The sequence below is a fragment of the Heloderma suspectum genome, chromosome 1, assembly GCF_057233095.1.
Source record: "Heloderma suspectum isolate Gila_16-S chromosome 1, 16-S_ref, whole genome shotgun sequence".
NCBI lineage: Eukaryota > Metazoa > Chordata > Lepidosauria > Squamata > Helodermatidae > Heloderma > Heloderma suspectum.
The window spans coordinates 131,060,605-131,088,185 of NC_139458.1; the positions used below are offsets into that span (position 1 = coordinate 131,060,605).

A 27,581-nucleotide genomic window follows, 5' to 3' on the forward strand; every position below is an offset into this window, starting at 1 on the left:
TCACCCACTCAGCGGCAGCATAAGACATCGCAGGGCAAAGGTGCGCCACACACACTCTGCTTCCCTGGAGACCTGAACGGCAAAAGCCGCCTCCAAAGGCGCGGTTCTGGGAAGGAGGCCGAGCTCTTCGCCATGAAGCAGTTAAAGCCCTCCTACCTCCCACGGCACAGCTGAGAAACACCAGCAGCAGGGTGATCGGCCGGTTCTTACGGATGATGTGGTATGTGCCATAAAACAGTTCCCCGTTATGGAGCTCAACGTCTAAATCGTCGCCCCCTGCGCCGCGCACGGACACGGGGTAGGCCGGGCGGGCGGGGCCCGTGATGGCCAAGCTGACGTTGAAGGAGCTCATCGCGCCTCCGCGGCCCCCAAAGGGCGGGAGGCTCACGCGGCACCGCCTCTCTCCCTTCCCGCCAAGTCGGCTCGCCGGAGGAGGGTGGCGTGAGCGTCCCCCTCGCGCGCAGCCGCCTTCCCCAGCAGCGCCCTGGACGCGCCGGCCTTCCACCGGGAGGGCCGTTGGGGCTGGCGCGGGCGGCCGAAGCCTTTTCAAGCTCTGCGCGCGCCGGGCCTAACGGCCGCTTCCCCGCCCCCGCCGTTCCGAGGCCAAACTCCAGCCGGCCGTGCAGGGTTCGACCCCAACGCGCGAACAGCCGCGGGGTTTCGAACCCGTCAGGGCATCTCCGCCAGCACGGGCCGCAAGTCTCGTGAACGGAACGCTTTGGAAAAGAGCGCGGCCGGGTGCGGGTGGGGGCGGGGCACTGGGGTGGAACCCAACAAAAGGTTCGACCTACTTGGAGGAGACCCATTGAAATGAATGGGACTTCCGTTAGCTGTGACTAACAAGTCCCGTTCATTTCCATGGGTCTCCTCTAGGTAGGCCTTTTGCTGGGTCCTTCTACCCCATGAGAGAGGCCACCGTGCTCTCTGCAGCAGCTGACCTGGGGCCCGCTTCAGTGGCTGCTGAAGGAAGAGCGGCTTGCGGCTCCCGAGTCGCCTGGAGCCGAGCCTAACACGCCGAAGGCCCGCTGCGAGCTGCGCATTTCCCGAGAGTTGCCGCAAGCCTCCTCCGCCGCACGATAGCGTGCGGTAGAGGCGGGCGCGGCCCCGCGCCCCACGGGCAAGCACCGCCTTCCCTAATCTGGTGCCTTCCAGGTGGGTCGGACTACAACTCCCAACATCCGCCGGCCGTGCTGGGCGTGGTAGCCTAACACCTCTGGGAGGCCCCACGTTGGGGAAGACCGAGCTAGTCTATCCACCCGTGATTGCCAACAGTCGCGGACAAATACGACAGAGCCCTTGAAGGCAACGTGGCGGTCGCATTTCCCATTAATTTCCGAGCAACGTCGTCGCTGCGAAGGGCGAAATGAGGCGCACTCTGGGCCTTCAGGAGGACTCGCTCGCCGCCAAACTGGGAATGCTCGAGCTCATGTCAAATGGGAAGCGAGAAAAACGCCCCAAGTCCATTCACCTCACAGTCGTGTTTCCCCACACACATATGGCTTCTAAGCACTTTTAAACGTTGCTGGCACCTCTGTTTAGAGAGATACTGCTGCTTCTCCTAGATACCAAGAGCGGTATATGCGTAAAAAATTACTATGCAGCTCAACGCACTTTTGCCCAAGAGACTGGCAAATATGGCTATGTAGTGAAGCGGTCAATCATAAATTGAAAGTTTGCTGGGCACCCAAATAACGGCTATTATTTTGAGCTCACCAGTCATGTAAATCAAACGTTGAGTGTAAGCAAAGCAGTAGAACTAAGCAACTACACCATAACTGCTGTGAACATGAAGCTAACCCACACTGATGAACCAACACAGTGGTCCATCCTTGGTTGGGCAGTGGTTCTCCAGGGTCTCAAGGCAGAGGTGGTTCTGTCTCTGCTACCCAAGATCCTTTTAGCTGGAGGTGCCAGGAACTTCTGAATACAAAGCTTGTGCTACCACTGAGCTGCGGTTGTTCCCATACTGAGGCACCCTAGAGATCTACTAGTGTTCCACAATAAGGGCACAATCCTATGCATGTTTAGACCGGAATGCTGGGAGTTGTAAGACTTATTTTTCTGTCGAAACACATACGATATTGCCCTAAAAAAAAATTTTAAGAGCCCCTGTCAGACCAAAGTATCCACCCACAGAGGAGGCTGCTTGCTGTGCATCCTCATGATTCACTTGCTCTGGCCTCCTTTGAATCAGCCTCAATTGGAGGTCAAGTAATTCTACTGCAGCTCTACTTTAGGTGTGTTTGGATCAGAGGAGGCTGCCCATTGTGTCTCTGCAAGAGTCACTGTGCTGGACTGGTTTTCCAAACAAGCATTTCCAGATCAGTGATTCATGAAGAAACATAGGATAGATGCTCCACTATGAATGGGTAATTCTTACATTTAAACACTCTAAAATTAACCGTTGGGGGAAGTAAGAGTGAAATGCGCCTCCAATCTTAGTGCTTTAAAAGCATGTACCTCTACTATCTGATGTTAGGGGAAATGCTGATCTGCTCTATATACGCCTTTCCGAGTCTGAAATCCCAATGTGCTGCTCAGAGCCTGTTATGCAAAGCAGTACTCTTTTTAGAATTTGGTCCAGTATGGTCATTGACAGGGGACACTCATGGGCAATGGGCCACAGCAAGAAATTCTCAAGCATCTGGAATGGACTATACCCATTTGCCAGAGTGGAGGTTGCAGCCAATTTTGCCTAGTCTGGCAGAGTGGCTAAGAGGGTTTGGGGACAAAACAGTTTTCAGGATTGATGGTCCTGATAATGCTTTGGGACTAACGCTGCCTGCCCATGTGCTTGCTTCTGCACCCCCACAACGCTTGAACAACCCATGCATTTGTAAACAAATACATTGTTACAAAGGTGTCCCCCCGGACCCCACGTTCTCTCTTCCAAAGGATATCTCCTGTAAAAGGTTCCCTGAACTTCACACTGCGGGAAAGGAGAGAATATGAAACAATAGTATTAGAATAATGCTGTAACATTAGACTGCTGGATGGAATGCAGTAGTCCTTAGATAAGAAAACAATAGATTTATACTGAAGATTAGCCGTGTATACCTTGCTAATTAAAGAAAACCTTTATGAATATTATAGGTGATACCATAAGTCTCCAGTGACCTCCTTCTAAGGACACCAACCCTAGGGAAAAATGCCTGCACCCCTGGAGTTCTTAACCATTTGGAAGATTGGGGTGCAGAGAGGTGTAACAGTATATTCCATTTATGTCACTGTATTGTCTTCTTCTTTGTGACTAAAGAAGATTAAAGATTAAAATCATGGATAAATCATAATTCCAGTCCTTTCTATAGGTCAAAGAGAAAGTCTCTAACAATTTATTGCTGCAATTTAACCATCTCATTTTTAAAAGGATAGTATTTAGATTTAACTCTATTTTCAGCATTAGAATATAGTTTAAGGAATAATATATGCTACTGAAAGATTCCATTCATTCAACCATTCAAAACTAATAGTTATTATAGTATATACTAAATAATAGTTAGGCTCTCATATAAATGCAAAATTCTAATTCAATAATAGGACTCTATTACATCCTGAGTCATGAGTAGAGTTTAAAGGCTTTCTATGCAGCTGCAGAAATTTCTATTGAGTTATGATGCCACTGCTTTTAAATAGAACTCAATATTGTTTGTAATGTAGCAAGAAAGTTTAAGAGCAGTTAGTCTTCAGATTGTTTAGCATTAACATTCATGGTAGCAGCAAAGGTTGCCTCATATGGTATGACAAAAGGATATGAAAAAGTATGATGTATGAGCAACGAGGTCTTTTTTAAGTTTTTAAAATGTCCATTATAGTAAAATGGAAACTTTAAAAACTTTTTTTCAAAAACCTGTTCATATTAATAATTATTAATCCAATTCCATGCAAGACACTTTATTCATACTGCTGCCAAATTGTTGGCTTAAATGACATATTTCTGTTAACCATCTCGTTTCTATAGTATTAAAATTAATAATTTTCTTCTTCCTTTCTACCACCATGATCATTAAGAGCCATTGTAATGTTTTATCATGAGTATAGTATTGTGAATATTTAACATTTTATATTAACCTTTTAAAGTGAATAGATATAATAGTATGATGACTTAAAAGGTAAAAAAAAGGTAAAGGTGTCCCCAACCAGTCGTGTCCGACTCTAGGGTGTGGTGCTCATCTCCATTTCTAAGCCGAAGAGCCAGCGCTGTCCGAAGACGCTTCCGTGGTCATGTGGCCGGCATGACTGAACACCGAGGTGCACGGAATGCTGTTACCTTTCCCGCTGAAGCGATATCTATTTATCTACTTGCAATTTCTTGCTTTCGAACTGCTAGGTTGGCAGGAGCTGGGACTGAAGACGGGAGCTCACTCTGTCACACAGCACTCGGGTCTCAAACTGCTGTCCTGCCGACCTTCTGGTCGGCAGTTCAGCGTCTTAACCACTAAGCCACCGCTTATTTTAATTACTACAAAATTCCGTCATCATGGGAGTATATTGCAAGGTCCACTCTGTGTGTATCTCTGTGCACAGAAACACTTTGCACCCTCTGCAAGGTCTCTCCCAACCCTCTTCAAACTCCATTCCCTCATATAGGAATGGGTGAACTAATTAATAAGTGAAAATTACAATGTGAACTTGTGGCAGGAGCAAAACCTGTCCTTGCTGATCAGAGCCACTGAGAATCCAGACTGCTATCTACATAGCCCCACCCATCCATCTGCATAGATGCACCCTGGGTTTGATTTCTTGGAGTGACAGAATATTGGGGACTGGTGTTTATTTTTTATGTAAAATATTTACCATGCCTTTTTAGCTTGAAAATCCACAAGGCAGTTTACAGCAATAAAACCAATACATGTAAAACCATAATAAAACAATAATATCATGAAGGTAGCAGCAAAAGGTAATACAAGTAGTAAAAATAACTATTTATTTTAAAGAGTTGCGCTTTTCTGAAAACCAAATCTCTGTCATTTAGGTATCCGGTTTATTAATCTAGGATATTCAGGGTGCCAACATTTAACTTGTATTAGGGATACTTTTATCCCTATGCTGGGCACCCCACAATACAAAGTTGTCATTCTGAATATATCTACCTGTCCAGAAATGGTTATATTCTAAAAGAACATTTACAATTTTCATTCATGCAACCTTCACCATTAGAGAGAGGGATATAGTATTATTATTTATTAAATTTATGCATCACTTCCCACCACAGTACTTGCATACTTATGAAGCTATTTACATACACAATACAGAAATCCATGATTAATGTAAAAGGGAAAAGCCCTCCAAAAATGAACAAAAATCAATAATACCAATAAATGCCAATATGAATATGCAATAATTTTGAATAGAACAGAATCAATGGGACACTTTGTGATAATGCTATAACAGGCCCACTGTGAAATTACATCCCAGTGCCCCCTGTCATATTGGTAATGTGTAAAAACTCCAGTTGTGTCATCATCATCACAGAGGAAAGCAGTTTTTCAGTGGCTGCCAGACTGCAAAGTGACAAGCAAATTACCCTTAATTCAATAACACATTGAGTGACCCTCCCACATGTACAACTCCAATTATATATAACACCTTTGATGTGTTCAGAGAGGGGCACACATAGATGTGAGGGGGTGAGGGGTGTCCACCAACTCCTTCCCAGCTAACCCCCCTGACGATGACACAAAATAGTGGCTAGTCCTAGGCACAAGTATATAAGGAGCTGTTTTGCAGTGAGTCAGACCATTTGTTGCTCTAATACAGTACCAGCTCTCTGACTGACAGCAATTATTTTCTAGTGCCTCTCACAAAAGATTTCCCCCAGTCCTGATACATAAGAAGAGACTACCTGGAAACTTCTGTTTCTGGTAGTGTCCAGCCAGATGTTTATGAGAAGCTTACAAGTTTTATTTGGCTGGTTTAATTATCAGATAGATGGGAAGGTGGGGTATAAATGTTCGGAAATAAATAATTTCCCTACATTGTTCAGATGCCGCAAAATAATGGCCTGCTCACACTGGTGGCAAGTGAAAGGCTCACCCAAAACATATTTTACATTAGAACATTTTACATTAGAACTAAATGTACAAAACACATCACAAATACGAGGAGAAAAAATGGTGATACAAGCAAAATAATGTGGCGGTGTGTGGCAATAATATGGGAGAATTAGGTTCCAGTGCAGGCAAGCTTGTAATTTAGCACAAAAGCATTACAATCTTAGTTCATATGTTCCAGAGTTCAATCTACCAAATATACTGCTTCCAGGGCTGACCCCTTAATTCAGATCAAGTCCTTGGTGTTACATAGGATGCAGTTTGGTTTGTTTTGCACCATTTGATAAATTATGCCATTGTTAATCCTGAATTAAATGCTGCCCTCAACCTTTCAAGTCAGTTTTTGCAAATGAATTTTGCCCTGAATGGCCAGGAAAAAATGTATTTAGGGAATTGATGCTCTTCCTTGGATATCTAATATATAATTATCCGTCCAATTCACAATCAATTAAACTGAAGTATTTGAACTAAATTATTTTGATCCAGTCTTAATCCTTGCCATGTTAGAACACAAGTGTCTAGGAATAGCTTTACAAACAGCTAAGTCAACGCAAGATTACAAAGCCCAACATTGTTGTAGTGTTATTGCAGTTTTACCCAGGCCCCACCAGGACCAGACTGGGGATGCTGGAAGCTATGGTTCAATCAAGACCTGATGCAACATCAGCCAGGGCAGGAGCCTGAAGTGCAACACGAAGTACTGATATCTCAGAAGGCTACATTTATACTAGGCCTAGCCAATCCAGATGCCTGTGTACCAATCACAGGGGCCGATTTGCACACCCTTATTGGAGTTTTGTTACAGTTTTACTTGGAGCTGTCTGTCTATAGTTCAGTACTTTGGAAGCCTTTAGCTGCCTGTTTAATCTCTATAGCAGATTAAAACACTTCTTTAAAAGAAGTGCACACCTAAGATTGTTTGGTGGGTCGCAGTCCAGGTTTAGTACTAACAGTAAAGGAATACTAATAGTACTAATAGTAAAGGAATCTTTGCATCCATTTCTTTCTTTTATTGATACAAATACATACAAATCTAAGTTCCCAGTTAAAATACAAGTAGTAAGGTATTTAAATACAATTAAAGTTATATTTCCTAAGCATTTCTTGTGGTTACAAAAGAGAGCATTGCTGAGTTTATTTTGCTTACCAAGACTTCTTTAGGGAGCAATCCTATGGCTGCTAGTCAGTGGCTAGACAACCATAGGATAGGTCAGTTCCCCAGGCTCCAAGGTTGGTTCCCTGAAAACCAACCTCCACCCCCTCCCGCACTGCCTCATAGGCAGTGCGGAACGGCCCCACACTCTGCGCTCAGAAGAGGAGTATGGAGCAGCAAAACTGGAGCATTCCTGGGGGCGTGTCAGGTCGGGGAACTCGGAAATGCTGGTACGACACATCCCATGTGTCATCCGGCTGCCACTTCCTGCATTCCAAGGTCCCACGGCTAGACAGCCTAAATCGGCTGTCTAGGCATAAATGCAGGGCAGCTGAAGCAGAGAGGGGACAATCCCCTCCCCACTTCTCCTGCCCTGCCTTGTGCCCTTATAGGGATATCTGGCAGTATCACCTGCAAGGAGCTTCAATACCAAAGAAGCTCCGGCCCACATATGTATACAGTTTCTAAAATTTTACACTGCCAATATGTCAATACTAATTGCTGTTTCATAAATCTAAGTTCACAAACTTGACTTCTGAAAGAATCTTTGATGATCAAAAGACACATACCAAAACCTAAAACATACACTTTTCAAGTTAGAAACAATTTTGATATATGTCTTCAGCAAAGCCATTTCTCACTCAAAGTTTACCAATTAAACCTAAGTACATGAATTCTCCTACACATCTATATATCAGATGTAATGTTTACACATCACAAAATATTTTTTGTTTATTAATTGATAAGGAAAAACTTTTAAGTTAGCTCTGACCCTGAATAATACAGTTTGATGTCTCTGTATTTTTCACATAATCTTTTTCATATCTGGTGATGAGAATAATTCAGCATTATCTCTTTGGATATTATCCAAACTGCTTTGCCAATTACATTTTGATAGCAATTACCTAAAGTTCATTGTGAACTCACTTCGTATCCTCCCTATAAGCAGTCACCTTATTATTTATTTAATTATCTGGATTCCTAATTACCTTCTATTTGTTGTTGTTCAGTCGTTCAGTCGTGTCCGACTCTTCGTGACCCCATGGACCATAGCACGCCAGGCCTTCCTGTCCCAGGGTGTGCTCAAGTTCATATTCATTGCATCGGTGATGCTATCTAGCCATCTCATCCTCTGCCGTCCCCTTCTCCTTTTTCCTTCAGTCTTTCCCAGCATCAGAGTCTTTTCCAGAGAGTTTTCTCTTCGCATTGGGTGGCCAAAATATTTGAGCTTCAGCTTCAGTATCTGTCCTTCCAATGTGCACTCAGGGTTGATTTCCTTTAGGATTGACTGATTTGACCTCCTTGCAGTCCAGGGGACTTGTAAGAGTCTTCTCCAGCACCACAGTTCGAAAGCATCCATTCTTCGGCACTCAGCCTTCCTTATAGTCCAGCTCTCAGAGCCATACATTACTACTGGGAAAACCATAGCTTTGATTAGACGGACCTTTGTCGGCAAGGTGATGTCTCTGTTTCTTACTATGCTGTCTAGGTTTGCCATAGCTTTCCTCCCAAGGAGCAAGCGTCTTTTAATTTCATGGCTACAGTCACCGTCTGCAGTGATCTTGGAGCCCAAGAAAGTAAAATCTGTCACTGCTTCCATTTCTTCCTCTTCCATATGCCAGGAAGTGATGGGGCCAGATGCCATGATCTTAGTTTTGTGAATGTTGAGTTTCAAACCAGCTTTTGCACTCTCCTCTTTCACCCTCAACAAGAGGCTCTTGAGATCCTCTTCGCTTTCTGCCATTAGGGTGGTATCGTCTGCATATCGGAGGTTGTTGATAATTCTCCCGGCAATCTTAATTCCGACCTGTGATTCATCCAACCCGGCATTTCTCATGATGTACTCTGCATATAAGTTAAATAAGCAGGGTGACAATATGCAGCCTTGTCGTACTCCTTTCCCAATTTTGAACCACTCGGTTGTTCCATGTCTGGTTCTTACTGTTGCATGCTTAATTGTCCGGGGCTTGCAGCAGCAAGACAAGACAGCTTTTGCTTTTTTGTGGGGTGGAAATAGTCCCTTTCTTCCGTAATCATTTTGAGCACATTGAGAAGTGTGCCACTAAACTTTTGTGGCAGATCCATGACAGTTTGGCACAGCTTTAGTGCAATGTAGTTCTTCAGGAGTTAGTATTTCTTATGTTTGGAAGTAATACATAAGGTTGTTGTCTCTTATGTGTCTCCTGGAGAGCAGAGGGCTGGACTGTAAACTGGGTAAGTAAGCTCCCTCCCCATACCAGCTATGCCTAAGTTCCATTATGCACAGCATCCAAGGTTCTGACTCAGCCTCAAACCATGACAATTTTTCTGGATCATCATGGCAAATATATTTAAGAATAGGTACCAAACAAGCCAAGCTCGTTGGCTTAACTGAGTTAAGAAACAGATTTTATAAGTCCTTTTCATCCAATGTTATTATTTATTTTTAATATAATACATCCTTGAATGTATTATGGCTTTGATATAAATGACATTTTTATTTTTATTTTTTTAAGTTCTTGTTTAAAGTTGAGCACTGATTCTAAATAATAAACAAAAAATAAATAATAGACAAAGAACAATCTGAATTTAATAGGGTATAGTAAAGATGTATTGCTAAATACCTGTCACAGAACAAACTGATTTTCATAGTAGGTGGAAATTATTACTGAATAGATATAACTTGAAAGAGAAAATAGGCTTTTATTCAACAGATATTTTAATATTTAGCTCAGTTTGACACAGTGTTACAGGTACAAAATGAGCAAATGATTCACAGAGGTTAGGCTATCCATGCTCCCCACCACCCCACCCGTATTAGTCAAGACTAACAAGATTGGATAATGAGAAAACAATGGCAAAGGCTTTGGAAAGATGAAGAAAATGAGCCTTCCTTTATTACCATCCATTTTCATGTTTTTCCATCAATTTTCTTTGTTCTTGCTTTATTTAAAAAATCACAATTGTTCTCACAAATGTGACAAAATGAAAGCCTCTGAAGCTGTTGTGGATGATATATGGAATAAATATCACATACAAAAATACTTCAGGGCATTAGAAGATTGCAGATGGCAGGCCTACAGCATCTTAGTGTCAGGTACAACTGCTATCTCCAAAATATCTAATTCCTTGACTGAAACCCCTAAATGGATGGACAATAATGAGTTGAAGCAAAAGTTCCAGGAAATCTCAGTAATGTGAATGAAGGGAGCTTCAAAGGACTTCAAAGAGCAGCAAGAACTCGCCACATCTATTACATCATGTCCTTGTGTGTGTAAGTGCTTGAGTCATTAAAATAGCCTAGCACTTGTGGTCTTTGGGACTCCCCGTAGTTTTTGGATACTCACACTGATGGCACCAGAACCATTCTTTAATCCTGTAATTTGCACCTAGCCATCCATCCATCCATTTATAACAATCAGTATTTATTATATAGCTGCCTTTTAAAAATGACATTCATGATTCAGAATGCAATGTGTCCTTTTCTCAAAACCAAAAGGTGCAGAAAATTATTACTCAAGTCCAAACGACAAGTTATGGAGAGATGCTAATAACAAGTTTAAGAGTAATTCTTGAAATGCCATCCATTTGAGATCTCTAATAGGATACAAAGGAAATGGATTGCCCCATGAGTGTGGAGCTGGAAGGTATCCCCGCAGAACCAAAGACACAGAGATGGTTGGATCCAGACAGCAGAGCTCCACACACACTGAAGTAAGGAATTACCAGTTTCTCTTTCCCCTTTTATGCCTCCTGAAAAGCTGCTCCACAGGGTTGGGGGACCCTCCCACACAGTGCTGGAGGTTGCAGAGGAAAGAGGGCATTGGCAACAATTGCTGCTCTGCCCACTTCCTCTGGTGGGAAGCCTCTGTGGATCCTGGCTCTGTCCACAAACAGAGCCCTTCCATTCATTATGGCGCAAGTCAGGATCCATCCCAGAGTGAAGGGGGTGAGTTGCGGAGCAAACCATGAGGAGGCAGCAGCCTGGCTTTACAGGTGTGGAAAGTCATGTCTTTCTGGGAGTAAATCAGCAGTGCTACTGGTGTTCTGGCCCAAAATGCTTCCTTAGCTAAAAGCAGAGATTATAGTTTATGAGCAAGGGACTACACTTCAGCAGAAGGGATTGGCCAACAGGGAATTATGTCCTGAGTTTCTTCAGAATCAGAGGAAACACAGAGGTGAAGAGAAAGAAACATGGGGCAGGGAGCAGGGGTTGAGAGTGAACCACACAATCCTTGCCCCACAGAAACTGTTATTATAAGAGAAAATTCAGCATGCATAGAATGTGTAATTTCAAAATAACTTTCTGAAGTTATTTTCATGGTGAACAACTGTAAGAAGTAAATGTACTGGAAAGTCAACCCAATGATTAAACTGCAATTTTATCTGGACAAATGGCTCATTTGAATGCTAACACTGAATGAGCAGGCACGAAGTCGGCTGATGGTGAATTACTTTGCCTGAGTATCTAGACACGTCATTCCTGTATGAGATTTGTTTAAAGGGCTATATTCTTGACAAGCAGAACTGAGATAACAATATACATCTGTTAGTAAAAGAGTAGAAAATGACTGAATTTATTCTATCCTGACAACATAGGTTGGAGGGTCCAAAAATGAAGTGCAGAAATGCTAGATTGAAGCCTTAATAGTAAAAGAGACTGTCATAATCTATTCAGTTGACAAAGATAGATTATTTTACCAATGATTTGATGAAGAAATGCATAAATGCATAAATCACCCAATTTCAAGTAATGGGTTAAAATAAACACACATTGTTCCAGTATTTTTGATAATAAAGAAAATGAGCCCAGCTAATGACAGCCAAAATTAAGATATTTTTATTGTAATGTCCCTAGAATTCAGGATTTGGCACATCATTTTTTATTTTTGAAAGGGCAAAGGAAATAAATTTTACTGACAGGCAACCCCCCACCCCTGCAAACAGACAAACAAAAAGCATAGCACAATAGCTTCAGTTGTGAAGTTTAAAAGGGTAAAAGTCAACATGTAATTTTACAGAGCCACTTCGTGTGTTTTTAGACTTCATAAATCAGTCGTATTTAATCTCACACTACCCAATCCTTAAAGGTTGATTTTTAGGTAATGGGTCATGTTAGTGCTAGAGTTTAGCAAGTTCCTCTTCTGTCTTTTAAAATTTGGAATTCATTTTGACAATTCAAACCACTACTGGATACGTATGTGTATGTAGATGCAAGTATGTGTTACTGTGGCTGTGTGTATGCACTATGATCACTTTAAAGGTGATAACAAGAAACATAAAATGACTGGATATAAGTAGCAAACTATAGATATAGATATGGCTGCAGGAACAAATCTTTGATTTCAAGCATCAGGAATGTATAGCTAGTCACACCCATCTGCCACAGTTGAGATTGCAGCCAATTTTGCCCACTATGGCAGAGTGACTAACATCTCAATCCAGAGCATGTTTACTCAGAAGTCCGTCCCTCTGAGTTTAATGGCATTCCTTTACAAGTGTATCTAGGATCTCTTTCAACCCAAGAAGGATTTGAAGAGTGCGTGTGGGAGTTTGTGTGTGCACACGTAGAAGTTCTCTTTGGATTCCAGTACGTTGATGTTCCATTGGGACTAACATTCCCTGGTTGTGTACTTGCTCCTGCCCTCCATAATGCCTGCTCTACCTGTACATGTATAAACAAGCACATTATTTAAAAGACCCCCTAAGTTCCCAGTATTCTTTCTGCTCCAAAGAAAAGTGACCCTGTATGCTTCTGATATTGGGCAATATGGCCAATCTATATTTTACACAAGAAATAAAGCAATGTAATCTTCTGTCTTGAAAATGGAAAACTCGATGTCATCAAAAGTAAAGAAAGTAATATCCTTCCTGGCTGATTCAAAAGGATTTCAAAGGAAACCTGTATCATCTGGAGTTGTGATAGCTAGATCTCTGAGAAATGAGGCTGAAAATCCTCCCTGTGCCTGGATGCAATAACAAATGTTGTAATTGACAAGACTGTGAATCTTATGGAGGAGTATAATCATAACATGAAAACTCCTTTCCCATTTCATTCGAGTTCGGTGCCTGCTCCTCCGACGAGGGAGCTCTGTTCAATTTTCGTCGCCACCGCCTCCTTCTCAAACAACAAAGAACTTCTGAAGTTGCCGGAGGAAGAAAGGAGCGAGCGAGGCCAGCCTACCTCAGCAGAGCTCCTTTCACTGCGCAGCCACAGCGGCCCCCCCAGGCGTAATGAAAGGTAATTGGCCGGGCTGTTATCCATCTGCAGCCTGCATCTTGCCTCCAAATGCCTCTAATTGGATTGCTGTAATTTTTTGCCCTTCCTAATGCACTGCCTCGGCGAGGGGAAATAGCCAAGGGGTGTGGGCGGCTCTTGATTCTCCCCGGGGGAGTGACAGGCAGCTCCTGCAAGGTTGGACCACAGCTCATAAATAGCTGAGAAAAGGCAGGCTTGGGTACCACTTAGACCACCCCCACTCCTTCTCGCTCACTCTCTTTCGCTCCCCCAGCCCCCACGACACTCCATTCCGTAGGCACCTCCTCCCCACAGGCGGGAGCCATGCAGTGAGGGAAGACTCCCAGAGGAGATCAGCCAGCCCCGCAGCAGCCTGGGGACAAATCCCTTGTCCTGTCGCTAGCCAGGATCGAGCCCAGCGCATTGCCTATCAGAGCAGGGCATCGCCCCCCCCCCCCACTCCAAGGTACTTTCCTTTTGCATTTATGATCTCATCCATCGTTTCCATCTTTGGCTACAACTTTTGGAGCGCCTGTTAATTTTCGAGAACAGGAACTCCTTTACACCCCTACTGTTTAATAATAATTTTAAAAGGCATCACTGGTGAGGGGAAAAGAAAAGCATCACAGACTCTGATCTCTGCCCCTGTGTGTTCCTGCTAAAATTTGTTCGTTGCTACAGAGAGCGCTCTCTTCCCTTTTTTTTTCTGGGATAGTGGGGACTGGAAAGGGAAGAGGGGCCCTCAGCCCTCTGGGCTGACACGCAGGAAGGAACAGGAATTAAGTGAGTTTTGTCTCCTTTCAGATGCAGCGGTGTACTAGTCTCCTGTTCGTCTGCTTAATCTTTTGCGCTGCCCTCTCAGAGACGTTTGGACTGGTTTTATCCGTGAGTATGGCTTTCAGCTTTTCGCATGACTTCTAGCGCGCACAAATCAGAACTGCACGTGCTCTGACTTGCCCCTCTTGTCAATTTCAATCTCAGGAAGTAAATCTAAGTTCGAATTGGGGGGCGAAACAAACCGGGGATTTCTGAGAACGCAGTGCAATGTTAAGGCAGGATAACAAACAATAATATTTGCTAAAATTTGATTTTTTCAGGCTGGGGAGAAGCAAGTAATTTGTTGAAAAATAGCAGGAACCCCCCCCCCCCAGTGTGTAAATCTTTTGACCGATTTTAATAGCAAGCAGAATATGAGGTACCTGATACTAAGATGTTGATTTAATGTTGAACACAGTCCTAAGTAGACTTCTACTGGAAATTAGTGGGACCTACTTCTGAGTATCCTGAAATGACAAATACTTACAAAAATAATTGTAAACATTTATACATAACATATACCCAGATTGTTATTAATATTCAAGCATATTATTCAAATGGCACTGTAAATATTGGGCTGGATCCAGACTGAAGCATTCTTAGAGGAGAAGCATTGAAATCAGTGTGACAAGTTAGTCATGACTAGTTTAAGGGCCACTGATTTCAGTGGCTCTACTCTAAGCATGCATATGTCTGGATCCAGCTAATTAAAAATTAAATGATAGATAGATAGATTACACTTATTTTCCAAGTAAATAGATTTAGGATGGAGGTGGCTGTTTTATTTTATGAAACATAAAATCTGACCCTTATAAACTATAGTTATAAATGATCTATTTTCCCAGGCTGATCTTTCTGTCTTTTAAAAGAGATGCTCTGTAACCTGTACAAAAAATAATCTCACAATTTTCCCTTTTGTAAGGCTAAAGAGAAAAGGGGATGGACTATGAATAGTGCTGGTTATCTGCTTGGCCCACGTGAGTCCAAATGTTTTATATTATTTGAAATCAGTCTGGAATAACAGAATTAGCAACTTAAGGTTTCCAAAGCTCTTTGCTTATGGGTTGAAGTGCTATAGAAATGAATAATACATATAATATCCCATGCTAGCTCTCATTCCCAGCTTTGGGGGAGGGGTGTACTAAATCACTCACTTGCTGCCCTCTCATGTTTATTTTAACCTACTTACAGTGCAGTACTTCGAAGGAACAATTGTGCTATTACCACACTTGAATTCTGAGAGTAAACCAATTTGATCTGAAAGCTCATCTTTCAGTTCTAAAGCAGTGCTATGCATAGATGCATTAAACATGCATACTGGCATCTCTCTGGACATGCTTATCAACTTACCTGAATTCATTTGTTATAGTTCATAAGCAGTAGGAATATCATTCTTGAAAAGGATATCTTTCTGCTTTGGAGCTTGTATCTGTCTGCTTTCCTTTTCTTTGCTTTCTGTTATTTACTTAGGATTACCAGCAGAAGATATGGATAGCTCCTTTAGAGTTCTGGCTGAAAGCTGGAGTGGACTCACCAGCCCACTGACATTGGCGCCACCAGCCTCCACTGAGAATTACATATTTTAGATTGTCTGCAAACATCTGGGGCACCAGTGGCGCCACCAGGACAGGTCTTCAGAGCAAAGGTCCAGGGTTCCACTCAGCAGAATGAGCGGGAGGGTCCCCAGCACAGCAGGGCGGGGTTGCCACATTTTGAAGTGAATGAAGTAATATGTCTGACCATCTACAGAGGGGGCCTCACTAGAAGACCATGAAGGCCGGAGACTAAAATGACATAACTGCACCACTGTGGAGGGCACAATCCAGTAAAGTGACTTAGTCCCACTGAAAGTATTGAAACAGGACATTTGCTAGATTGTGCGCTTGGTTATTGTTTTATATAGGTATACGGTACTTGAGTTTGGGAAGTAATCTTGTCATTATCAGGCCATTTAACATTTTGGTAAGGGAGAGGGCAAAGATTTATTGGGGCAGGCAAAATTCACAGTAAGGTTCAAAAGCCTGCTCTTGGATAAATGCAAGATGCTTTCATAGTAGCCTTTTTCTCCAGCGTTGTCACCATTTGCACATTCATTTATTCCTGAGAATCCAAACAACATTCTCCTGCATTCAGATTTTTTAAAAATTCAAGTTTTTTCTATCCAAATTTGAAGAAATTTGCTAATTTTGGTAAATTTGTATCAAAAGCTAACTGAAACAAAGTTTTCACCCATCTGCACAAATTCAACAGGTACAGATGGAGATGACCAAGTTGTACTTGCCTGTCATATAGCTATTAAAGATGAGGAGCCTGTCCAAAAATAAGAGGTGGCATCCCTAATTTATCACCACAAACATGGCTGAATACACAGGAATTCAAACTCAGATTTTTAACAGCTAAGCACTCAAAGCCCTGGGCCTGGATGGACAAATCTGCTAGTTTGGGTTTCTCTCGCATTCAGAATTTAAATCTCAAATTCTTTCCATCCTGTTTATGAAGAAATCTGCACATTTTTGTAAGTTCTTATAAAAACAGTAACAAACAAAATTCTAACCAGTCCCTAGGAAGGAGGTGACTGGCTGAAGTTCCTGTAGCACAGGGCCAGCCCTACCATTAGGCAGACTGATGCGACTGCCTCAGGTGGCAGATGCTGGCAAGTGGCAGTGAGGTGTTGGAGGGCAAAGCTATGTGTACCATACAGCCTGCCCTGCACTACCTAAGCTAGCCTGCTGCCCTTGGGTACAGTGAAGGATGCTGTCCCGTCACTAGTGTTGGAGTAAGATTCAACTGCCAGTTAGGTTGGGTTGTGTACATGGAGTGGGGGAGGGCGCCGTCTTGTTCTTCATCTCAGGTAGCAAAATTTTGGGCTGGCTCTGCTGCAGCAGCAGCATTTGCTCTTGTTAAGGGCGGGGGGAGTTTTCCTAGCATAGCTAACCCTTCTGAAGAAGGTGGTCCATTGTGTGGAGATGACATATCACTCAATTAGCACTGAATTAGGCTAGCACTTATATAACGTTAGCAACACCACCACCCCGTGCGCACGCTTTTTTCTTGTCAGATGGAAGCCCCCACCTTTTGTGATTTCTTGTTAAACATAATAACCAGAGATGTCACTGTTTCTAAGGAAGAATCCTATGTGGCTTGCTTGAAACTTTGGTGGTGGGGGAAACGGACCCCCTACACTAATTGGCTGCCCTATCAATGAAACTGGCTGCATGGGTTTTTCTGCAGATGTATTATTGAAATGTAGATCTATTACAATGAATTCTGAAGGGGAAAAGAGTTGAATGGGCAGTCTAGGGGTGGTGGTTTTAAACTATAACTGCCTAAATCACCATTCAGAGTTCAGGTTGTGAATAAGTACACCTAATACACTTCCCCATATAGACACCCTTTCGTAACCTGCAGCTGCATCAGTTACAACTAAGCTGTATTTATTTAACTAAAAACAATTTTGGAAAATAAACCTCAAATAGGCCCCTTGCTGCTTCCTATGTGTGTTACAGTTGCTCAATAGTTCAATTACGGTAAACCATCTATTCGGTGTTGGAATCATTTTAAAGGTCACAAGGGTGGGTGGGTGGATGGTCTTGAGTTACCAGCAATAAAGCATAATAAATACTTTAAGGGTTGGATCCAGATTTATGTACATGCAACTGGGCTGGCGGAAGCAAGCTTCCCCACCCCTCCTCCCTGTATTTACCTCTCCAGCCCCCTGAAAGTGCTGTATAGAGGACCAGGGGATCCTGCTGAATGGGTGAACTGGGAATGGATTCCCAAAAGTCAGAGACAGGCTCCTTCCATGAGCAGAGCTCTTCTATCTACAAAAGGCAAATCCTGGATCCAACCCTAAGGAATACCATCCAAATCCATATACGCCGAATGTTTTATTTGTTCTGTTTGTGTTGGCTTCAAATGAACAGTGACCGAACAGACCAGGGGTAGGCAATGTGGCACCTGTAGGCACCAGTGCGCCCTTGGACACCTTTTGTGGTGCCTACCAAGGTGCCCTACTTTGACTTCTTTGTTTGTTTAATAACAAAATGGCCACTGGGATTGCTTCAAAGCAGAGTGAGGGCCTCTAGCTGCTCCCTTCTTCTTTTCCCATGAATATCTCTGGGCCTCATATGGAGCTCAGAGACATTCTTAGGAAACTAGATGGCAGTTGGCTGCAGACTGATGCTTTTATCTGCAGCATGCCTGTGTTGTGGTGGTGCCTGGGACAGTTTCTCAAACTGCCCAGTGTGCCCACAGGCCCCCCAAGGTTGCCTCCTCCTGGAATAGACTGTGTAGACAGCCAAATCTCCATTCAGTACAAAGGGGATTTAATTATAAAGCTCCAATTTCTCTAAGGTTGGGTAATAGCCATCATCTGTTTCAGGTCGTATTGAACAGCTCCTCAAGGAAATGCCCAGTGCAAGGGTGAGAGAAGAGCCACCTGGGGAATGTAAGATGGCTTTTGGAGGTTATTCGTGTAAACCAACTGCAGTTTACTGTCAAAGCAAACTATCTGACAACTTGCTTCTCAAAACCAAGGGAAGCAACTGCACTACTCCATTTCCTAAATTGGACACAGTGGGCCCAAGACTGCATGCCTTGTGCATCCAAATGTGCTCGCCAAGGCTTTTCAGGGATGGACAAACAAGGGCTATGAACGAGACGTTGTGCAGGAGATGCCTCTCTTTAATTTGGTGCTAATGGCTCAGTCTCACATTTGGCTGAGTCAGCGCATAAGTGGTTAGGATGCATTATGCCAACAGCTTTCACCACGACAACATCACAAAATGTGACATTGTGGTGGCAGCGCTGCTGCTGTTGTATGCCAGTGTTACGTTCAGACACATTGGTTCACAACTGGCATGCCAGTTTACGCAGAATGCTTCTTTTTGTTCATTCACTGTGCATCATTCCATCGCGACATGTCCATTATGTTCTTGTTGAAAACAGAAATCCTTTAAACTCGTGTAGTGACATTTGCGGATCTCACAGTATTCTAGTAAATGTTTGCGTAATAAAATTTCTCTCCTCTCTCATTAACAGATGCGATAGACAGAGTTTTTAATGACAAACATGGTCTAGCTGGTAAACGCAACATGCCGCCTGAAGAAAATATAAAAGCAGGTAAGGAGAGCATCTCCTTCAAGTGCCTTTGAGGTGTTTGGCTCCCAGGGATGTCTGAAAAGCTGCCCACCAAACAGAACCTGGCACCTTCCTAGTTTCTAAGGGGAGCCTCCCTTCCAAAGTTCTCCAAAGGGGTGTGGTAGGCTTTCAGTGGTCTTAAGGTTTCAGCAGGTCTAGGCAATCAACTGGTGTGTGGGTTGTATTGCTCCTTTTTTATATGCTGGGGCTGGGAGTGTTCCTTCCCCTACACTGTAGAGTCTACAGGCTTCCACGTTCATCAGCCTAGCCAGAAAGTCATTGGATGCTGCCAGTTCCATCTTCTATTTATTGGCCAAGATTAAGTCCTATCCTTCATTCCAAATTCCTGATCTTTCTGATCACCTGTGCAGCAGAGAGGGGTGCCCGGTAATGGATTGTGTAGATGTTTCATCTCTGCTTTGGCGGGTTTCCCTCACCATCTCAGGCGCTTTCCTCAGTCTTGTCTTTCCAGTTTCAGTCAACTCTTCTTTCCCAATGAATATTTTAAACTTTACGAGAGTTACATCTCATAATGACTATACTGTATATATTCTCAGTGTGATGATATTATTCTTCGTTATAATACATTATATAACCTATAATGTTATATCAGTTATGATCCTTCTGTTTTGCAAACGGATGGATGGGACTTCCTGTTCTAGAATTCCCTCCCCTCAGCCCCACAGACCTTTAAAGACAAGAGAAAACATAACTGTGAAGTAATTCAGCCATGGATGTACATCTTTAAAAATCTTCCTGGCATATTTTTACTATATACAACATGACAGACATATTCATATGGCTCAAGTCTACCAGCTTCCAAATTCTAGATACATAATTTAGGTACTACTTACAAGTGCTCTACCTTATATCAAACCCATTACCCATTTTGGAACTCTTCGAGTTGGTTTCAAGTGGGCATGCTTAGAATTCACTACATTCAAAATACCGACACTAGGAGTATCTCTACACCAGCCTAAAATCCCACATTTAAAATGGGGCTTTCTGCTTCCGTTTTAAATGCAGGATCACAATAGAATTCCTTGACATGCGGTTCCTTCCCCCCTCTTTCCCCCCTACTTTCCCCGTTATCTGAGTCTTCCATATGTTTCAGCAAGAGCTTTAAGCTACAATATGCTGGTATTTTTGGCCCTGCCCCTTTTGCCTTTGGCCCACTCACCACTGGAATGTGGCCCCTGAGAGCTTCTCTGAAATGGAACTTGGCCATGGGCTGAAAGACGTTCTGCACCATTGATGTAGGGGTTGGAAACTCCACCCAATGACTCTTGAAAATCCTTTTCAGCCCCCATTCCTAGCTTCTGAATTTCGCCAGGAATTGCTGTACACTCTCACGCCCATGTTGGCAACCTTAAGGGCTAGAAAATTGTTATTTTAAAAATGAGAGAACACAACTGACAATGTACCAGCCTGAAGCTGAGCCCTTTTGTGGAAAGTTGTTTTGCAAGTAGAATTTTTAGGCAAAGCAGACTTTAATTCTGAGACATGTTAAGCATCTGCAATTGTGAATGCTGTGAGCTACTCCTCAAGGATTATTCTTAAAGAAATGCACCCCATGGTAATTGTAACTGAACTTTAATAACTAAATATGTAGAAGCTCCATGAAGAGGGCTGTCCAGTTGTAGCCTCCAGCCATGTAGTGGGGTGATCATCACCAGGAAGCAGAGGAGCCTGGAAGCAATCATCTCATTTGGCCAGAGACTTGGCCCCATCAGGAGGCCCATAACAGAATGTAAAAGCAGTTGCCCAGTCCATGGGACCCTTCCCTCTTTGAAAAGGGAGTGGGGAGTGGGAGTCCAGTTTTCCTACGTGTGGGCCTCTGCCTGGTGGGCCCATGTTACCTATGACTAAGTTCAGCTATGTGGTGGAAAGGAGGGGCATCAAACGCTCAGCCTTCCAAAATACGGACATGGGCACTGTTAGAGCAAGTGTCTGAAGTCTGAACTAAGTATGTAAGAGTATCAAATTACACTTCTTAATTCTTAATAGTTATTAAATGTAATGTTTATCTATTAATCCATCAATTAAGTTTTGTTCTGATTTACCTTACAAAAAGGGGCTTTAAGTTATTTTTAATCTTTTTAATTAACATAAAATATTTAGAAGTGCACACAAAATTGTCCATGCACTTCCCCATAGTCTTGGGTATTGTTACTTTTCTGCCCCTCTTCATATCCAATGTTTAAACTATACACACCAGTAGTCATGACAATGGTTGCTAAAAACACACACACACACTCTGAAGATATGGAGACCCTGCTTCTTTTGGTCTGCTATGGAAAGTTGCCTTACTGCTTCTTCTGGTTGGCCAGTGTAGGGCAAGTGGACAAGGTGTGTGTGTGTGTTTATATACACAAGATGCTTGTGAATAGATTAGCATGTGAACTGCCCCTCAGTTGATGGCACTAAATCACTCTCATGATACTTTTAATATTGCTTCTCATTTTTTATTCTCAACCTCATTTTTAGTGTAATGTTTTCATAAAACTCTGATGCTGTCTGGGCATTGACGATTTCATGTGTATTTATAATAGAGGGGTATCACAGCGGGAGTTTTAGCAAATTCTCATGTGAATGGCTTAATGTTTTAAAGAGTTGATTTTAAAATGTGAATTTTATTTTTCAGTTACAAATTAGCGCAGAAGTTTATTTTTGGGAAGTGATAAATATGTTTCTTTTCCCCTGTGGAAAACCTCAAATTCTAGAGAGTCTTGCAAAATGTAAAAAAAATGGGCTACATCCAACGCTGTGCCAGTGGACTTCCAGTTCTGCAGCAGGATTTCCCCTCCCTCCCTCCCTCCTCCCACAACCACTCTGTGCCCCACAAGTCTGCTCCAATGGGCACCCCAACCTTGCAAAGCAAATCTGGTGGGCAGGGAATCCGGTGTTCATTCCACTGGTAGACAGCCACCAGGGGATACATACAGCCCAAAGCTACCTATTTAGGCATCAGAAATCTGCAGTGCATTTGCTACATAGCAGAAGACTCTTTATATAATTATTATCAAAATAATATGTATGACCTAAGAAAAAATAGAGGCGTAAAATAATGGAAACCAGTAATTAATTTTTCATAGAGGACTACAAATTCTAGCACAGTGTTCCAACCAGCTTGTTACAGCAACTGACTGTGTTTCTAAGAAATGACCCCACTGCTGCTAGAAGGTATCAGAACACTCTATTGTTGCAATAGAGGCCTACTGTAACTATACCCCTAACCAAAACATTGTCTAGTCTACTGATTTCCTCCCGACACTTAAATCTTAATGTACACTATTTTTGCAGTTATTTCCCCCTTAATTCTCTTATTCAGCAAATTCAGTAATACTTTACTGAAATTTTTCCAGGTACTTTTGGAAGACCACTGAGCGATGACAATATTATGCGTACAGTAATTGAATTTTTGACCTACTTACGTCTTAAAGGTTAGTAGACCTCCCTTTTCACTTTGAAATGAATAGTTTTGTTAGTACTTGAAGTATCTGATTACTTAGATAATATCACTCCCTCTAATAGCAAACTCACCTGGTGAGTGCCGACAGAATTGTAGCCAAAATGGGGCCACTGAGAAACAACAAGGAAGTGTCAGCCCCCAAATCAGCTAATAGTAAATGGAGCGGGGCGGGGGGCGGTGGCGGTTAGAATGGAGTCTCCTGGAAGAGGGAATGGCACACTAGCATACTGAACAGAAAAACTCCAGACTGCAGCATTTTCTTGCAAGTGCCACTTATTGTTGAATATATTTTATCAAATTTACCTGAATATTCTAAAAGTCAGTGTTTACACATTCTTGTCTACTCAGAAATAAATGGGCATGATTCACCCCAGCACCAAAGGGCCTAGCTATATGTGCAGGAGGAGATTGGCACAGAACCCGGTGGAGCCCTGTTCTCTCTCTCACCTTGCCTCATCTGGCTCCTAGCCAGGCTCATGTGGCCAGCCGTGTGACAGTCATTACTTGCAATGAGAGACCTGTGCACGTCTTCCCTATATGCACCCAAATTACTCATGTTCGCAGCACAAGTCATCTATGCACTAGGACCCTGGGAAGGAGAGTGATGGCTGATGTGCACTGATCTCCCATCAGAATGAATGGCTGGTGTGTTGCAACAGTCAGTGTACATGCAACCAACTGAAGGCCCACCGGAAACGAGAAGGTGGGGAAGGGAGCCATTGAGCCCTGTGGCAATCCCTTTCTGTGCCTACAGGCATGCCCGAAGAGGGATGGATTGCATCTAATCATAACATTTGGATATGTGAATAATAAGGAGAAATGATGTTTCCTTTGACCTGAAATCCTGAAATTGCAAACGCATTCCCTTTGGAAGGAATTGCAGCCATGCAGGCAAACTTTAATTGAAATCATAACCATTGTGCTTAAGCAGAGAAGCAATGTAGAGGTTCACCAGTCAGTAGGAAAGCCGCTCCAGGCTTACATATACAGCCTATGCTGGATGGATTGTACTTCTCCTGAAGGACAGAGATTGCAGTTTGGGGGGAACTCCTAGCAGTGGTGTAGCAGAGCTGAGGCCAGCACACTTTGAATAGTAGGAATGCTGACATCGCCTGCTTCCCCCCTCAGCGTTCCCCCTTCCCTCTGAGCTTAGCTACAATCCTCACAGTAGTTGGGGGAAAATGGATTTTCCTAGCAATGCTACATAGTTGTGAGCTATCCCTGTTATAACATGAAGTATTTTGGGGTGACTTGATCTTGAATGGGCAATTAAGACCCTTTAGCTTTACCAAAGACCTGCTCCTGGTAGAGATGAAAGCTGCTAGAACTGCCTTGTTGATATGGATCAAAACAGCTGCCTGCATTTTTGGACTCTCCTTGGGGGCTATAGAGATGGCCATGATGAGCCCCTGCACTTCAAAATGTACCACTTCACCATTGGCTGCAGGATGTTCAAGTTGCCATTGTGGCCAGAAGTGCCTTTGCTCAGTTTCAGTTGCTGCATCAGCTGAGTCAGTTGGAGGAGAAAGGAGATCTGGCCACAGCTTGTTATTACCCACAAAGTTCTAAATGGTTTGGGACCAGGATATTTGAACCTACCCAGCCCATGTGGCAACACTGGCAGAGGTATGGTTGGCTAGGATGTGGGACAGGGCCTTCTTGGTTGTGCCCCCCTGGATCTGGAACCAAAAATCTCCCAAGAGAAGCTTGGTTTGGCCCATTCACAGATTACTTCTAGTGGATAGTAAAAAATAAAAATCTGCCAAGCCTTTGACCTGTTTTAAATTCTTGCATGCTGTTTGTTCCCTGGCTCTATTTTATGCTCTCTGCTTTTAATTTGTCCATTGTATTTTAAAGCTGTTAGCCACCTTGGGTGCCTAAAGGGCCCAAAGGTGGGGATACAAATAATGTTATAAATAATAATTTAGAAGTAATAAATCATTACCAACTATAGTTGACATTTTCGCCATGGCAATAGTAAATGTGCCTTCAATCCTAGCTGAGTCTTAAGATATTACTTGATGATTTAGTATAAAGAATGGAGGGAGAAACTAGGGTGTGTGTGCGTGTGTGTTTTAAACTACTCTTTTCCACTGGTGAATATCTTCCTAATTATTTCAGGGAAATTACAAATGAAATAAATTGGTTTTTATGAATTCAAAAAATTATTCAGGGTTTTAGGCACTGTGAAATTTTCTCTAAAATGTGTTCTATGTTGAAAATTATTTGTATGCTGAGAGAATAATAACAGCAAGATGAAAGGCAAGGACTGTAATTGCGAGCCTAATGATAGCACTGCTATCAGTGAGGCAACCTTTGTGTCGAAGCCAGCCAGTCCCGCAAAATGTGTCTTCTCGGTAATGCATTCGAGACACCTAGGCTGAGATATGAGGTGGGCCATGGGTGGGCCAGCCTCATGCAGTGGCATGTAGGAAGAGAAGTGTATTTGGAGCTTGTCATATCACTTAAGCCCTGGAACATGTCTATGTGACTCAGTAAATGCCTCAACTTTGCATCCATACATAATTGCAAGTTTAAATAGGCAAGGAATTTCCACAATAAAAGTAGTGATGTATTGCTTTTCTTGATTTTTCTGAGGAAAAAGAAGAAGAGAATGCTGTTTTGTATCAGATTTTTTTAAAAAAGAAATGAATAGTAGATCTTTGGATTTGTTGCGGAGTACCTCCCCCCCTCCCCGTGATCTTTCCTATATGTACATACATGTTAATTTTAATTTTAATTTTTTGCAGAAGCTGGCGCTCTTGATAACCTATCTACAACAGTTTCTTTAGAAGATACAGATCAGTCTTGAAAGAGAATGTATTTATACTCTCTGTTATAAATTAAGACATCTAATCGGAATTTTAAACAAAATTAGATGTTCTTTATTGTTTACATTGATCTTATACACTGTTACTCATAGTCCATTTATTTCTTGTCTTTCCCTCCCAGTGATGTCATATTGTAAGATTTTTCCTTGATAAAAATTTTACTTTCGATAAATGACAAAATAAAAAAAATTAGCAGCGGCATCTTGTTTCACTTTCCCTAGAATACTTGGAAGCTTATGCATGAGGCTATATTCAAGAGGTCTTCTATCACAGTCACATTTTCTTTTCCTTTCAAGGGGTGGTGGTGATAGTGGAACACCTATTGTGATCCAAAGGAAATCTCCTTTGACTTTAAAACAAATAAATATATGCAACAAATAACTACCTATTTCAAATAATGCAGATCCTTTCTTGATCTCTTCTCAGGAACCTTCAACAGGTTCCACTTTTGACCAGCTCTAGAAACAATTCCAAGCCTTAAAGCCTACAGGCTAGTCAGTCTCTGCTCCTGTGCATTCTTTATACCAGGGAAAACGAGATGCTGCACTGAGTCCATCTAATCACAGATGTTAGCTTCCATCCAGTCATCCCACTTGCTGCTCTTTTCTTTTCTCTTCCTTCAGCTCACAGTGATGATTGACAACTCGGCTAAAGGGCTATGAACAACATAACACTGCAGAGGCTTGGTGTGACAGAGCCTTTCTACACAAGGCATTTATTGTGCACTCGTGATTCCTCACTCACGGTATTTTGTGGGTCCTTTACACAATGTCAGCATCCTCCAGAACCTCTCCCATGTTTGCAACCGTTTTAGCAGGCTTTTTCCCTAATGAGGAAAGTCTGATATATCCAGAATGGTGGCATGAAACCTTCTGCATATTTCTGCAATTTCGCTATACCACAGCACCACCTAGCGGTTGTGTAATGGAACATATAGAAAGGCAGAGAAAGAAAGCCCCAGGGGAAAAACATGTGTAAAGGAGCTGAGCTTAATCCCACAAAGAATCTGGAAACGGGAATCTCGGTAAAGTTGTGGGTTAAAAGCCTCATGTAGAAAAGCCCTTAGTCTGCTGTAGCAAAAATACGCACACGTGTACAGAGAAGCAAGGCTTGTAAATAGTGGGGCCAAAAAGGCCATAAAATGCATGGGGTAGCAATCGGCTGGTCACATATCTGGCAGAGCCAAAAGTAATGTGAACAGCGTAATCCACTGGCGATAGTAAGCATTGGTGATAACACTCTTTTTCTTGGGGCGTATTTAAAACCCTGCAGAAGCAGGGGGTGAAGGGGAATGCCAGTGGAGATGGTCGGGATCTGGAACACTGAAGCAGCAAGTGGGGAAAGAGATGAAGCAGGCCTCCCTGCTACTTCACTACTGTATTTTTTTAATTAAAGCATCCTCCCACACACCCTTCTCAGCCAAAATCCCCCTGGAAACCCTGCAGCTTGAAAAGGGCTGTTGGGCTACCATGACATATAACATGGTATATGGTTTGGTCCTAAATGAAGCCATCTATAGGCTGTGTTTTAAAATGTATGTAGCTTGAGAGTTAAAAGGCCAGTTTAATTGTGCCATTATTAGCACAATTGTTAGAGTCTTGTTCACTGCATGGTGTGGCCTCTTCTCCAATCTGAGGCCAAATTATGCTTTATAATCTTAGGCTGTAATCCTATGCACGCCTGAGAATAAGTTCCATTGAACTGAGTAGGATTTACTTCTGCATAAATGTGCATAGGACTGCACATTAGTCAAATGTATAGAAGCTTCTGTGCACACCCATTCCATCTTTATTTCTTGACCTTTCTCTGACCCTGTTGTTGGCTTTGGAACAATTGAATGAATGAGGGTACCCTCCTGCCATAAAATGCACATGGTGGGAGTTAAGCTGATTCAAATATTCAA

At 42.7% G+C, this 27,581-nt stretch overlaps 2 protein-coding genes across 16 annotated transcripts in view; one reads left to right on the top strand and one right to left on the bottom strand.

Annotated features, from left to right (window-relative positions):
• The window catches only part of LOC146357872 (solute carrier family 9 member C1-like), a 124,964-nt gene extending 124,545 nt beyond the window's left edge, over window positions 1-419 (bottom strand). For 2 of the 4 annotated variants that reach the window (XM_084857503.1, XM_084857495.1), the window contains exon 1: window positions 157-405. In XM_084857503.1, coding sequence (XP_084713629.1) covers window positions 157-352 — 196 coding nt within the window. In that variant the 5' untranslated portion in view covers window positions 353-405. Of the gene's footprint in view, window positions 1-4 lie in introns of all 4 variants that reach the window. The other 2 variants (XM_084857511.1, XM_084857520.1) reach the window with 2 other exon arrangements.
• On the top strand, window positions 162-26,070 carry GAL (galanin and GMAP prepropeptide). 12 transcript variants are annotated; one of them, XM_084857971.1, is made up of 9 exons: window positions 162-220; window positions 10,776-10,896; window positions 13,244-13,423; window positions 14,225-14,305; window positions 15,159-15,213; window positions 18,618-18,683; window positions 19,277-19,357; window positions 22,741-22,818; window positions 25,598-26,050. In XM_084857971.1, the coding sequence occupies exons 4-9, from the start codon at window positions 14,225-14,227 to the stop codon at window positions 25,657-25,659; spliced, it is 423 nt and encodes a 140-aa protein (XP_084714097.1). In that variant the 5' UTR covers window positions 162-220; window positions 10,776-10,896; window positions 13,244-13,423; the 3' UTR covers window positions 25,660-26,050. The 12 variants fall into 12 exon arrangements, with proteins under 12 accessions (XP_084714097.1, XP_084714117.1, XP_084714175.1 ...); XM_084857991.1 differs by having other exon boundaries at window positions 10,787-10,896; XM_084858049.1 differs by lacking the exon at window positions 18,618-18,683 and having other exon boundaries at window positions 10,682-10,896.
• The last annotated feature ends 1,511 nt before the right edge of the window (window positions 26,071-27,581 follow it).